The sequence below is a fragment of the Pecten maximus genome, unplaced genomic scaffold (assembly GCF_902652985.1).
Source record: "Pecten maximus unplaced genomic scaffold, xPecMax1.1, whole genome shotgun sequence".
Classification (NCBI taxonomy): Eukaryota; Metazoa; Mollusca; class Bivalvia; order Pectinida; family Pectinidae; genus Pecten; species Pecten maximus.
The window spans coordinates 1-15,879 of record NW_022982517.1 but is presented as its reverse complement, the minus strand read 5'-3'; the positions used below and the strand labels follow the sequence as shown (position 1 = coordinate 15,879).

General features: G+C 41.2%; 1 protein-coding gene across 1 annotated transcript; it reads left to right on the top strand.

Annotated features, from left to right (window-relative positions):
- The first annotated feature begins 6,130 nt into the window (after positions 1 to 6,130).
- LOC117320539 lies at positions 6,131 to 15,669 on the top strand. Its single transcript, XM_033875110.1, has 11 exons — positions 6,131 to 6,390; positions 9,286 to 9,549; positions 9,812 to 10,075; positions 12,253 to 12,579; positions 13,682 to 13,981; positions 14,460 to 14,564; positions 14,705 to 14,726; positions 14,978 to 15,030; positions 15,253 to 15,280; positions 15,386 to 15,462; positions 15,629 to 15,669. Exons 3-11 carry the CDS (start codon positions 10,015 to 10,017, stop codon positions 15,667 to 15,669), a joined length of 1,014 nt encoding a protein of 337 aa, XP_033731001.1. The 5' UTR covers positions 6,131 to 6,390; positions 9,286 to 9,549; positions 9,812 to 10,014.
- Positions 15,670 to 15,879: the final 210 nt, after the last annotated feature.

Here is a 15,879-nt window from a genome sequence, read left to right as displayed (position 1 = left end):
GGCGAGAGCCACCGCCCTAGGATCGTAAGGTGAGAGCCACCGCCCTAGGACCGTAAGACGAAAGCCACCGCCCTATATTCGTAAGGCGAGAGCCACCATCCTATAACCGTAAGACGAGAGCCACCGCCCTATAATCGTAAGGCGAGAGCTACCGCCCTTTAACCGTTAGGCGAGAGCCACCGCCAAATAACCGTAATGCGAGATCCACTGCCCTATAACCGTAAGACGAGAGCTACTGTCCTATAATTGTAATTCGAGAGCCACCGCCCTATAACCGTAAGGCGAGAGCCACCGCCCTATAACCGTAATGCGAGAGCCATTGCCCTAGAACCGTAAGGCGAGAGACACCGCCCTAGAACCGTAAGGCGAGAACCATCGCCCTATAACCGTAAGGCGAGAGCCAACGCCATCTAACCGTAAGGCGAGAGCCACCGCCCTATAATCGTAAGGCGAGAGCCCCCGCCCTAGGATCGTAAGGTGAGAGCCACCGCCCTAGGACCGTAAGACGAAAGCCACCGCCCTATATTCGCAAGGAGAGAGCCACCATCCTAGAACCGTAAGACGAGAGCCACCGCCCTATAACCGTAAGACGAGAACCACCGCTCTATAACCGCAGGGCGAGAGCCACCGCCCTATGACTGAAAGGCGACAGCCACCGCCCTATAACCGTAATGCGAAATACACCCCCTATAACTATAAGGCGAGAGCCACTGCCTTATAACCGTAAGGCGAGAGCCACTGCCCTATAACCGTAAGACGAGAGCCACCGCCCTATAATCGTAAGGCGAGAGCCACCGCCCTATAATCGTAAGGTGAGAGCCACCGCCCTAGGACCGTAAGACGAAAGCCACCGCCCTATAATCGCAAGGCGAGAGCCACCGTCCTAGGACCGTAAGACGAGAGCCACCGCCCGATAATCGTAAGGCGAGAGCCACCGCCCTTTAACCGTAAGGCGAGAGCCTCCGCCAAATAACCGTAAGGCGAGAACCACTGCCCTATAACCGCAAGACGAGAGCCATCGCCCTATAATCGTAAGGCGAGAGCCACCGCCCTCTAACCGCAAGGCGGGAGCCACCGCCCTATGACTGTAAGACGAGAGCCACCGCCATATAACCGTAAGGCGAGAGCCAACGCCCTATAATCGCAAGGCAAGTGCCACCGCCCTAGGATCGTAAGGCGAGAGCCACCGCACTAGGATCGTAAGGCGAAAGCCACCGCCCTCGGACCGTAAGACGAGAGCCACCGCCCTATAACCGTAAGACGACAGCAACCGCCCTATAATCGCAAGGCGAGAGCCACCGCCCTAGGATCGTAAGGCGAGAGCCACTGCCCTATAACCGTATGACGAGAGCCACCGCCCTATAACCGTCAGGCGAGAACCACTGCCCTATAACCGTAAGGCGAGATCCACCGCCCTATAATGGTAAGGAGATGGCCACCGCCCTATAATCGTAAGGCGAGAGCCACCGCCCTATAATCGTCAGGCGAGAGCCACCGCCCTATAACCGTAAGGCGAGAGCCACCGCCAAATAACCGTAAGGCGACAGCCACTGCCCTATGACCGTAAGACAAGAGGCACCGCCCTATAATCGTAAGGCGAGAGCCACCGCCTTATAATCGTAAGGCGAGAGCCACCGCCCTATAAACGTAAGGCGAGAGCCACCGCCCTATGACCGTAAGACGAGAGCCACCGCCCTATAATCGTAAGGCAGGCGAGAGCCACCGCCCATTAACCGTAAGGCGAGAGCCAACGCCAAATAACCGTAAGGCGACAGCCACTGCCCTATCACTGTAAAACGAGAGCCACCGCCCTATAATCGTAAAGCGAGAACCACCGCCCTATAACCGCAAGGTGAGAGCCACCGCCCTATGAATGTAAGGCGAGAGCCACCGCCCTATAACCGTAAGGCGAGAACCACTGCCCTATAACCGTAAGACGAGAGTCACCGCCCTATAATCGTAAGGCGAGAACCACCGCCCTGTAACTGTAAAGCGAGAACCACTGCCCTATAACCGTAAGACGAGAGCCACCGCCCTATAACCGTAAGACGAGAGCCACCGCTCTATAACCGCAGGGCGAGAGCCACCGCCCTATGACTGAAAGGCGACAGCCACCGCCCTATAACCGTAAGGCGAAATACACCCCCTATAACTATAAGGCGAGAGCCACTGCCTTATAACCGTAAGGCGAGAGCCACTGCCCTATAACCGTAAGACGAGAGCCACCGCCCTATAATCGTAAGGCGAGAGCCACCGCCCTATAATCGTAAGGTGAGAGCCACCGCCCTAGGACCGTAAGACGAAAGCCACCGCCCTATAATCGTAAGGCGAGAGCCACCATCCTAGAACCGTAAGACGAGAGCCACAGCCCTATAACCGTAAGGCGACAGCCAACGCCCTATAATCGCAAGGCGAGAGCCACCGTCCTAGGACCGTAAGACGAGAGCCACCGCCCGATAATCGTAAGGCGAGAGCCACCGCCCTTTAACCGTAGGGCGAGAGCCTCCGCCAAATAACCATAAGGCGAGAACCACTGCCCTATAACCGCAAGACGAGAGCCATCGCCCTATAATCGTAAGGCGAGAGCCACCGCCCTCTAACCGCAAGGCGGGAGCCACCGCCCTATGACTGTAAGACGAGAGCCACCGCCCTATAACCGTAAGGCGAGAGTCACCGCCCTAGAACCGTAAGGCGAGAGCCACCGCCCTATAACCGTAAGGCGAGAGCCACCGCCCTAGGACCGTAAGACGAAAGCCACCGCCCTATAATCGTAAGGCGAGAGCCACCATCCTATAACCGTAAGGCGAGAGCCAACGCCCTATAATCGGAAGGCGAGAGCCACCGCCATATAACCGTAAGGCGAGAGCCACCATCCTATAACCGTAAGGCGAGAGCCACCGCCCTATAACTATAAGGCGAGCGCCACTGCCTTATAACCGTAAGGCGAGAGCCAACGCCCTATAACCGTAAGGCGAGAGCCAACGCCCTATAATCGCAAGGCGAGAGCCACCGCCCTCGGACCGTAAGACGAGAGCCACCGCCCGATAATCGTAAGGCGAGAGCCACCGCCCTTTAACCGTAAGGCGAGAGCCTCCGCCAAAGAACCGTAAGGCGAGAACCACTGCCCTATAACCGTAAGACGAGAGCCACCGCCCTATAATCGTAAGGCGAGAGCCACCGCCCTATAACCGTAAGGCGAGAGCCACCGCCCTATGACTGTAAGACGAGAGCCACCGCCCTATAACCGTAAGGCGAGAGCCACCGCCCTAGAACCGTAAGGCGAGAGCCACCGCCCTATAACCGTAAGGCGAGAGCCAACGCCATATAACCGGAAGACGAGAGCCACCGCCCTATAATCGTAAGGCGAGAGCCACCGCCCTATAATCGCAAGGTGAGAGCCACCGCCCTAGGACCGTAAGACGAAAGCCACCGCCCTATAATCGTAAGGCGAGAGCCACCATCCTATAACCGTAAGGCGAGAGCCAACGCCCTATAATCGCAAGGCGAGAGCCACCGCCCTAGGACCGTAAGACGAGAGCCACCGCCCGATAATCGTAAGGCGAGAGCCACCGCCATATAACCGTAAGGCGAGAACCACCGCCCCATAATCGTAAGGCGAGAGCCACCATCCTAGAACCGTAAGGCGAGAGCCTCCGCCAAAGAACCGTAAGACGAGAGCCACCGCCATATAACCGTAAGGCGAGAACCACTGCCCTATAACCGTAAGACGAGAGTCACCACCCTATAAATTTAAATCTTATAATAAAAAAATGAGTTCGACACTGATTATAAGCGCTATTCTTGATATATACGCAATTATCAAACTGTCAATGTTGTCACACTGACGGGGGATTTTTTTTGAATTTTCGAAAATGCTACACACAACATAACAGTCCAGGATTTATATAAAATAGTGAAAAATCGAGATTATGAACATGGTTTAGGTTGTGTAGGCCTAGTAGATTTTATTTTATTTTATTTTTGTTGTGTTAGCACTGATGTCAAAGGCCTACCTTACTCCTAAATCGAGCCCATGTTAAATTAAATCATCGTCGGCTAAATTAACGACACTGATATGACCGGTTAGATGGAAATCTGTTTCGAACGAAATATCCCTGGAATCATTTTCACCTTCTATCATGATGACTTTAATTTATAATTTAAGAGCTGATATTCTACCGAAAATAACGTATATCAAGACGATAAAAAACACATGCGTTTTCTAATAATCGGGTCTATCCAGTTATACCCGTTCAATGCCGCATCACTTCAAAATGATAACCGTATATCATTGCGCAGAAAAAACGGCTCTAAAGCCAAATCCTTGCCAAAACCATTGTATGTCATTGTTATTGATAACGACATGAGGAACTATATCAATTCTTTTGAAAATTTCGTCTGTTCCGGTATTTGAACTTGATGACGTCATTGACAGGGTAAGCGGCAAATTTAAATACGTCTAAAGCTACAGTAAATAAATAATAAAAAATAATCTTCATGAATGTATACATACGCATTGAACTGTTGTTATTATACAGTCGATATAATTTGGGTGACAGACTGATGTTTTATATTGCCCTGCGATATTCTATATGTCTGTCACTCGACTTGTATTCATGTCGACTGTATACTACCATTTGGTAACAGTTCGATACTCCTTAAAGAAACAGCGGTTTTTTTTAATTTTAAAAATTTAAAAAAAAACCCCAAATTTTTAAAAAAACCCGTTGAAATTTGGGGGTTTAAAATTTATTTTTTGGTTTTACGACAAAAAACCCCAAAATTTTTTTCCCCCCCAAAAATTCCCCCGGTTTAGGGGGGTTTTTTCCCCCTTTTTCCCCCGTCCCCCTTTAAAAAAGCTCCCCAAAAAAAAATTAAAATTTTTTTCCAGCGCTTTGGGGTACGGAACCCTTTGATTTATATACAAAAGGGGGAAAGGGCCAAAAGCCTTTTCCCCCAAACTTTTTTTTTTTTTTTAAAAATTTTTTTTCCCCTGGTTGGGGGATTTAAAAACCCCAAAAAACGCCCTTTCAAAAAAAAATTTTTCAAAAAATTTCAAAAAAAAATTTTTTTTTCCCTTTTTAAAATTTTAACCCCCCCCGGGTAAAATTTGGGGGCTTTTTAAAACTGGGTTTATAAAAAAAAGCGCCCTTTAAAAACCCCTTTATTTAAAATTTTTTCCCCCCCAACCCCTTTCCCCCACCCCGGGTTTTTTTCTGGGGGGGGTTTTTAAAGGAAAACCTTTTTTCCCCTTTGGGGAAAAGGGGAAAAAACCCCCCCCCCCGCCTTGGGGGGGAGGGGGGCCCCTCACAGGGGGGAACCCCCAACCCCCAAAGGATTTTTTTTGGGGATTTTTTTTCCCCCCAAATTTCTTTTCATTTTTTTTCCCCTTTTCCCCCCCGGGTTCATACATGTTTTAATAAGAAACCTAGTTTTAAAAATTAAAATTTTTAAAATTTCCTTTCAAGGATAAAATGCGAGAAAGTTTTGGAAAATTTATTTTTTTTTCCCCTTTTTAAAATGGAAAATAAAACGGAAAAATTTTGGGAAATCGTGTTTTTGGTGAAAAAAAAAAAAAAAAAAGTCGGGGGGGGGGGGGGGGGGGGGGGGGACAGGATGTGTACGAATTGTGTCATTATAACTATGGAACATTAAAAATGCATTTGATTGTATGTTATATGTTATATATTTAACTAGTCGTGATATAAAATCGCAGTCATATTTTTATTTTACTTTTGTTTAACTGTAACGATGCTTTTGCAAAAGTGGGAAAAAAAATAATGAATAAACATACAGCACAATATAGAAGCACGGATTTGCCTTCCAAATCAATTATTACTAACAAGGGCAGAAACATTGTCTTTTACAATTTCACAGTTTCTTGATAAAATTTCGATTTTGACCACAAATATAGTTCCATTTGTTTTCCAGCTCGTTTTAAAGAAAACATTCAAAATGTATCACAGAATAATGCTAGTAAGTTCATGTTAGTCTGATAGACATTGTGACAGGGCAAGTTTCAAATATCCTATTGGTCACCGATATATCCGTAACTTATTCATGGATTGTTTTTTACATATTGTATGTTTTGAAGCGTCTAATCTAAATACGCATTTAAACTTGAAGACGGTCCTGGTACCTCCATAGCTCTGTCAACGCCCGACACTACCTACACCAGGACAGAGGGTGACACGTTACCGGCCATCACCTGTACAGCGGACTGTAGACCTGGCTGTACCTTTGTCTGGACACGACCGGACAACACCAACTTTACTGTCTCACCTGTGTTGTCACTGGGACAACTGGACAGATCAGAACACGGGACGTACAGGTGTACTGCCAGGAATGTTGTCGGTTTGTCGACTACAGCCATCAATGTTACCATACAGTGTAAGTAAAACGTAAAAAATAACGTGACCAGAAGTGTGTAACACGAATATAAAATGGACTTCGCAAGTGGTAAAATGTATTAATGACATACATGTATATATATAAGTATAGATTTTTTTTATTGTTTTAAAACGTTCATACCACAATTGAGATGGAACAAACTGTCAATTTCTACACTACCGACTTTTAACGAATAAATAATTTCAACAAGGAATATAACCAAATATAATTTACTATTAATGTTTTTGGTCTTTGCGTCATAACTATTCATAACGGAAGTATCACGTGCTCATTAGGATCCAATAAACGTTCAGTGAAATCAATCGAATATATTGCTATACCATAACAATATAAATGCCGCACTTTTCATAAATTAATATACGTGGACATTTTGTCTTCAGCAACCTGACACTACTTCCTAAACACCCCTGTGATCATAAAGCCGGGGCAAACATTTTTGTTTTTATTCTAATAGCTTACATGCTTTACACTACCCTATAACATACCAACAGGCAGCTGACTGGAACACAACCAAGTAAATATGTTGTTCACGGATACAACACAGCGCCAGCGTTGGTATGTCAGCAAGTGACGGTCAACCATCCTACTGCTGGACCACTATGCTTGGATGAGTTGTTGTTGGTTGTAAATAAAACTGAGAAGAAAATATTCCTGTTTTTATTGCTAATATTATACAATTATTGCCCTTGTTCCGGGTTGACATGAATATTTGACCACCCGAGAGGTGTCATGTCACCCGAGGGCGTAGCCCGAGGGTGACATGACACCTCAAGGGTGGGCAAATATTCATGTCAACTCGGAACAAGGGCAGTAATTGTTTTATTATACCGAAAAAAACATAAGTGAATTAATTTTGGTATCAATAAGTTTATTTATTACTATCAACAGTTTTTAAGAAAAGTTTTTAAGAGGTACCCCATCGTCTTTCTGGACCCGGCATAAAATTCTCCCAGTTGAACTTTCAATGTATGGACGTCGAAGTTTTCACAATCCTTGGTCTAGGCCTACCTGTTGCAGATAGGAAATGTCTAAAGGAATCCACGGCCACATTGATGACCCTTTTGGTGTTTTTAGAATCCTTTTCTTGCAATACTTTCGCCAATTCCTCCTCTGTTGGCAGACGATAGCGTCCGCCGGCAGCCATTGTTGTTGTCAAGCAGAATACTCGGAACTTCTCTGATTCGACTACTTTTGAAGACGTTACGGAAGAGAGTTCCGAGTTGGGGCTCACGAGAGGGTGACATAACGATTTTGGAGGGCTCACGAGAGGGTGACATGATGTTTCGAAAGCGACAGCAAGTCAATAATGAATTATTTGGAAAGTTGTGGTTGACATAACGAATGTTTTTAATCACGTGATATGGTTTTCACTAATCAGAAGCTGTGATACAAGTCTGAGGTATAATAACACATGTTATTGCATTGTGCCAGTGAAATGAAGAAATTTATCAAACCAATAAAACTTATATTTTCACTGCAGCGATGAGCAGTGGAAATATCTAAGCATTGATGTCATTTTCTTTAGTTTCATCGGGGTATAAAACACATTTTGTTTGCAAACTGTATTAATCCGCGTAAAGGATCCTTGCAAACAGAATTTGTTTAATTTGAGTATTTAATATGAAAACAAAGAAAAATTAATTATAAGATTTTGCAGTGAAAATATAAGACTTTGCAGTAAAAATGTAAGATTTTGCAGTGAAAATATAAGTTTTGCACTGGAAATAAAAGTTTTCCGTTTTTGACTTATCCTAGCGGACCTTTGTATTCACCTCGTTGAAACTTGCCGATTTTTCCAACCGAAGCGGATATAGATAAATTGGTCATTTGTTGTATTTCTCATATTTTCATAATCGTTTTATGACAAAATACTCTCTTGACGTTACCTATTCATGCACAGATAACAGCAGAAAACGCTTAAATTGCGTTGATCAGTCCTTTAAAAATGGCGTCGTCAAGTTGACGTGAACTTACGTCACAAAAAGATGACGTCATTACAGATTCCAAAACTTTTTAACGCTATTAATTTTTCTGTGTTTTTAATTTTTTTTTAGTTTATGAAATGCAATAAAAAGAAAATTAAATGGTTTCCCGTTAAATATAACATATATTTCACTAGTATGACAGAATATTTCGATATTTTTCACTTGTGCTTCGCACTCTGTCATACTCGTGAAATATGTGTTATAATAAACGGGAAACCATTCAATATTCTCTATTTATTTAACAAATTTTGTATTAACGCGAATCTTTTTACAAAATATTTTTCACCGGAAACAGATATTGAAAGACACGGAACCCATATATACATCAATGTGTAATACTCACATCCAATAAATATATATATGTTTATCCTGCAACTGCCACCGCATTGTCGGAATACACCCACCGTATATATTTTTGCTGTATACGGCAGTGACGGAAAACAGCTGTATTTTGGAATCTTAGCACGTGCGTCAGTTCGACTGACCTACTTCAAAGTGAAACTACGAACATAGGCCTATTTGTCATTTTTGACACCATTTCACTTCAAAATGACTATTTTTTGATGATTTTGTTTTTATTGTTACAGGATAAATAGAATACATGGTAAGTGTATTAAAATAAAAGCTGTATTTTTGGCTCGGGACAGAAAGACAAAAGTGGCTTGCCAAGGCTCGCCAGTTTTGTCTTTCTTTACCCTCGCCAAAAGACAGCTTATATTTTAAGACACTGACCATGTATTCTCTATACATGTATATATATTTGTATTTTTTGTAACTATTCATATAAATCAATGTTACGTCACATATAACCATTACGCCTTCTGTGTCACGAACTTGACATAACAGTTGTTTACGATCGTATCTAAATTTTAAAACATATACATGGTAGACGGCCCCGGAACCTCCTCAGCTCTGTCCCCGTCGGACACTACCTACACCAGGACAGAGGGGGACACGTTACCGGACATCACCTGTACCGCGGACTGTAGACCTGGCTGTACCTTTGTCTGGACACGACCGGACAACACCAACTTTACTGTCTCACCTGTGTTGTCACTGGGACAACTGGACAGATCAGAACACGGGACGTACAAGTGTACTGCTAGGAATATCGGAGGAGAATCGACTATAATAGTCAGTATCACTGTACATTGTAAGTATAGGTATTCGTTTGATGGAATATGTCCACTAATATTGACCAGGGCAGTTCCATAGCCATATCACATAAGTAGTGCCACATTTGATAACCGAACGACATGTTCAAATATTAGTATCATTATCATTTGCACGAGCTCAACATTTGTCTTGTAATTGTTCAGTACAAGGACATGAACAACTTTGTTATATTTGATTGTCCTTGTTTAATTCTTTATGGCACATGCAACTGATAAAGGCCAACTCTTCTATGCATTTAGATGGTCCTGGAACTAGTATATCATTATCACCACCAAACACTGCATATACTAGAAACGAAGGTGATGCTTTACCGGATGTGACGTGTGCAGCAGACTGTAGACCTGGCTGTAACTATGTCTGGTTACGACCGGACAACACAAACTTTACTGTCTCATCTGTGTTGTCACTGGGACAACTGGACAGATCAGAACACGGGACGTACATGTGTACTGCTAGGAATATCGGAGGAGAGTCGACTATAATGATCAGTGTTACTGTACAGTGTAAGTAACTGGGAATGTTGTCGGGGAGTCGACTATAATAACCAGTGTTACTGTACAGTGTAAGTAACTATAATAACTAGTGTTACTGTACACTGTAAGTAACTAGGAATGTTGTCGGGGAGTCGACTATAATAACCAGTGTTACTGTACAGTGTAAGTAACTAGGAATGTTGTCGGGGAGTCGACTATAATAACCAGTGTTAATGTACAGTGTAAGTAACTATAATAACTAGTGTTACTGTACACTGTAAGTAACTAGGAATGTTGTCGGGGAGTCGACTATAATAACTAGTGTTACTGTACAGTGTAAGTAACTTGGAATGTTGTCGGGGAGTCGACTATAATAACAAATGTTACTGTACAGTGTAAGTAACTTGGAATGTTGTCGGGTAGTCGACTATAATAACCAGTGTTACTGTACAGTGTAAGTAACTGGGAATGTTGTCGGGGAGTCGACTATAATAACAAATGTTACTGTACAGTGTAAGTAACTGGGAATGTTGTCGGGGAGTCGACTATAATAACCAGTGTTACTGTACAGTGGTAAGTAACTGGGACTGTTGTCGGGGAGTCGACTATAATAACCAGTGTTACTGTACAGTGTAAGTAACTGGGAATGTTGTCGGGGAGTCGACTATAATAACCAGTGTTACTGCACAGTGGTAAGTAACTGGGAATGTTGTCGGGGAGTCGACTATAATAACCAGTGTTACTGTACAGTGGTAAGTAACTAGGAATGTTGTCGGGGAGTCGACTATAATAACCAGTGCTACTGTACAGTGTAAGAAACCAGGAATGTTGTCGGGGAGTCGACTATGATAACCAGTGTTACTATACAGTGGTAAGTTACTATAATAACCAGTGTTACTGTACACTGTAAGTAACTGGGGATGTTGTCGGGGAGTCGACTATGATAACTAGTGTTACTGTACAGTGTAAGTAACTAGGGATGTTGTCGGGGAGTCGACTATAATAATCAGTGTTACTGTACAGTGTAAGTAACTAGGAATGTTGTCGGGGAGTCGACTATAATAACCAATGTTACTGTACAGTGTAAGTAACTAGGAATGTTGTCTGGGAGTCGACTATCATAACTAGTGTTACTGTACAGTGTAAGTAACTGGGAATGTTGTCGGGGAGTCGACTATAATAACCAGTGTTACTATACAGTGTAAGTAACTAGGAATGTTGTCGGGGAGTCGACTATAATAACCAGTGTTACTGTACAGTGTAAGTAACTAGGAATGTTGTCGGGGAGTCGACTATAATAACCAGTGTTACTGTACAGTGGTAAGTAACTGGGAATGTTGTCGGGGAGTCGACTATAATAACCAGTGTTACTGTACAGTGGTAAGTAACTATAATAACCAGTGTTACTATACAGTGGTAAGTAACTGGGAATGTTGTCGGGGAGTCGACTATAATAACCAATGTTACTGTACAGTGTAAGTAACTAGGAATGTTGTCGGGGAGTCGACTATAATAACCAGTGTTACTGTACAGTGTAAGTAACGGGAAATGTTGTCGGGGAGTCGACTATAATAACCAATGTTTCTGTACAGTGTAAGTAACTAGGAATGTTGTCGGGGAGTCGACTATAATAACCAGTGTTACTGTACAGTGGTAAGTAACTATAATAACTAGTGTAACTGTACAGTGTAAGTATATCTGGTTGCTTTAACCATACACTACTGATATAGAGAACAATGAACAGAATATGTCAAACTTTGTTTGAGATATAAAGAAATAGACAATGCCAACCACAATAAAGTTATTCATTAAGGCTAGACCTATGTACGCTAATTATATCGTTGACTTGATTATTCCAGCACACTCGACACATTTTGCTCCTGTTGGTGATTGTTAGTGTTGATGGACGTTATTAAACTGTGATATAGTGTCTTCAAAATTTCGTTATATTTTTCATACTGTGGTTTCACTGTCTCTGTCAGAAAATAAAAAGCAGTGATATAAAAATACCAAACCAATGGAAAATATGTCTTCGATTTTGGTAAAAGCTTTCGTTTTAATATTTGAAAATCTTCATTAAATGATAAAATGTGGTTGTAATTAAGGACATTAATAACATTCTGGTACAATAAACATGGGACAACAGTTTAGTTGATTTGTCCTTACTAACATTATTCGTGTAATTTCACCATTTTTTCCCATATTAGGTGAGCCACTCCCGTATCAGATTCCGGATGAAATCCAAACGATTGATCTAGCTACATCGGAAAACCTTACGATTCCGGCTTTGTTCACCTCTAATCCGTCATCATCATTTATGTGGACTTTTCAACTTTCTGAATCGAGAACTTCCACTCAGCTTGTGAATGGGGACGCTAACGTATTGATACAAAATACGTTTGAGACAAAGAATTTAACCGCTGTGTCAACAATGACACGTACCGACATACAACAGAACTGGTTTGGGCTTTACAACGTCACTGCGACCAACACTCATGGAAGCGCCACGCTAAGTTTCATAGTTCATGAGAAAAGTAAGTTGATAATATTACAAATAATCAAATGTGTAAAACCATGATATAATACTGAGTCATGTACATATATCAGATTATTAAACGTGGATTATATTGATATTAGTAGGGAAATGTTCTATATAACAAGTATCATAAAAAGATAGCAAATTACAACACATCAAACTGGTATTAACTACCGTACAGTTCCGAGTCTGGAGGTCGTCCCGGTGTGACCAAGATAGGTAGGGGCGAGAGATATTGTTACAACGATAGAAGGAAAATGGAAAAGCAGGTGGAAAGTGACCACCATGCTGTGTGTCGGCAATTTTGTGATATTTGACAAGTTCTAGTTTCTAATGGATACAATTTGAAATATTATCGTCTTTACATAGTATTGCTTATACGAGCATAATATTGAAAAACCCATGGTAGGAGCTTTAGTCGTTTTTGCTCTATTTCCTCCGTTTGTTGTTTTCGCTGTGAGTCATTTCACATTTCATATATGAATGGTATCTGGATTGCAAAGATTGCAGCAGATATTTACCTGTTCAATGTTCATTTCCATCCTCTCCTAATAGCTAATGATATGTTCTAAAATGAATGTCGGTGGGTCTTGGTGGAGACATACAGAAGGGATTTAATGTGAGTTGCGTCGCTTTGCGCATGTATAGAAAGAGTAATACGTGTTTGACTACTCATAGTCCTTCCTGTCGAGGTCGAATCCGGATATGCCTCTCTAAGCAGAGTAAAACATAGATGTCTTCACTTCCTTAGATATGATGAACGAAACATACTGATCATCATAGGGGAGTATCTCAGAAACGATTTCTGAATGCTGAAACTTTTTACTACGTTTTTATATCTCAGTTGGAAGCGTTTAAACGTGTACTGTCAGCTTTAAGTAAAATTCTGGGTAAAGCATTTTGAATGACATAAACTCTTCTCTATTGTTATTGTTTATGTCTTTTTAGGAGTGCTTCTTGTGAAAGTTTCAACATTTACTTTCGTATTGAATTCATGCTTGATTTTATTACAAATGTAAACGAGTTAGATCTGCTGAGGAAGTTTATATACGATGTTTATCGATATTGTTTTGCTGTGTCAATTCGTCGCTAAATTACAGGATACCCAGGTTTCCCAAACAATCTTTTGATTGGCTGTACCAAGCCTCACTCTGCTGAAGTCTCATGGGGTGGCGGAGGAGACTCTCAGTATTACCATGTTATGTTCAGCACAGACAAATTTCTTAACTCACAAGAGGTTTATCCAGTGACGATTACAAAACACACAGACGGAAGTGACGTGTATATTCTAAATATAGACAATCTGGATGGAAGTCGTGTATATTTCTTTAAGGTTGTGGCGTACAATCAGTACGGAAACACAACATCGGCTGAAGCTGTGGGCTGTACTGTTCAGGAACGTGAGTCATTAGCAGATAATTGGTAAACCATATAGATAAAGAAAACAATTCGTTTATCATAAGATATCACGTCAATCGTTTATCATAAGATATCACGTCAATTAAATAAGATATATTTAAACAGATCGATTCAGTAAGAAATCGATCTTTGAGTCAAAGGAAAATGGCACAAGAATGTTTTAGGCAATAAATGTATATACTAAATCTGCCCTAACGGAAATAAGATGAAACTCAGAATGGCCAACTGAATGCCTTAATACAATTTTATCACGATAGTTCGAATAAGGTTCGAGTATTTATAATAACTGTGTTTTCTTTAAAATATATTTGACAATTCCAAGTGCAACGGATGCTTACAACACTACCTTTGCGTTGAACTGTGTTTACCTGTCGGTGATGACGCCATGACTGAACCATTATAGTTTAATCATCATGTTCCTTCATCGTTTAATAATTTTCCCATTTTTGTCGTCTCTAGCAGTTGCCCGTTGTTCCGACAGCATGTTTGTGGCAGGGATAGTCCTCAATGTGATTGCTGTAGTCATGGTTTTGTTCACGGTTGGACTCGGGGTATTTATCAGACGTACGTATTTGTATTATTGTATTACTAGTACTTTTAAACGTTTCCTTATGATTAAAATCTATGATAATTTATCATTAAAAGACAGTCTTACATCAAGTAATTTCAAATATATTCCTCAATGTTAACATGCTATTTTACAGGAAATGGACAACTGCCATTCGTGTGAGTAAAAAAACTATAACTCAATTTATAAGTCATGTATTTTCTCGTATTTACTGATTTGATTGATTAGCTTGTAATTACGATAATATACTCAAAATTTGTTTTGGGATATTTATACATAGCAAACTCATAATAAATTAACAGTAATGCTTTTTGATTCGGAATTCATATGAATAAACAGAAAAAGGAAAGCAAAAACTTGACACATTAAAAAAGCTTCTATGGTATGTTTATATGTTTATATTTTTTAGCAAGGGACGCCGTAAACAGGAAGAGTTCAAGAATGTTCAATTTTCAAAACGAGGTAAAATCAGAAAACTGTAATGTTTATGTTTTCCGTATCTATAAAACAATTTATAAGTCAATTAACTTCTTTATCGTGTTGCTTGTTTATATGCATACTACGCAGATATTTATATTTTCGCTACATGTTTTAGTTATTTGCCAAAGCTTTGTTCTGACTGTTACGATTATGGTTAAGTCGGGCTTTGATTGCTATATTTATTTTTCCCTTTCAAATTTGCAGATGGAACTCATGAAAAGGATGACGAGCGGTAAGTCTTATGGAGCCCATAAAACAAACGTAAATGCAAAAATAAAGATAATTATGTTATCTTGATTGTAATATGATAGTTTAATGACAATGCTATTCTACGCAGATTTCAATCGGAACAATTTGATGTAGACGGCATTGCCAAGGTGTCCACTTACTCTGAAATTGGAGGGCAAAATCAAGGTTAGTCCATGCTGCTGCCGTTAAGTACACTACATTGCGCATGCGAGTTAAAACGGTTAAAACTTTATATAAATGCTGGTAATAGATCTGTCAATATCAAACTTTTCCCGAAGTGTTTTTTGCCACCGCAACATAAATATTCCTGATGCAATTGTTTCACTTGCAGTATACCAAAATAATCCAGTCAATGGCGGGGATGACGGGTAAGTGTAATATGCAGTTACTAATGGTTTAATAAAATGTATACCATTGATAATGGTTTAATAAGGCAGCATTTCTTATGGGAATTTTTGACATTTTACTCATGAATAGTGTACATTCATAATATTGGATGTCGACATGTTTTCTTTCTATACTTTTTACTTAAGCGTGTTTAAATCACTTCGAATCGCCAATATGGATGTGTCAAAAATTAAA

Bases quoted from the DNA above. Each gene is read 5' to 3' on its own strand.
- LOC117320539 (XM_033875110.1), top strand. From the start codon at position 10,015: ATGTGTACTGCTAGGAATATCGGAGGAGAGTCGACTATAATGATCAGT. The intron at 13,982-14,459 runs GTGAGTCATTAG...TGTCGTCTCTAG, and splicing joins GGGCTGTACTGTTCAGGAAC to CAGTTGCCCGTTGTTCCGAC. The intron at 15,463-15,628 runs GTTAGTCCATGC...TTTCACTTGCAG, and splicing joins AATTGGAGGGCAAAATCAAG to TATACCAAAATAATCCAGTC.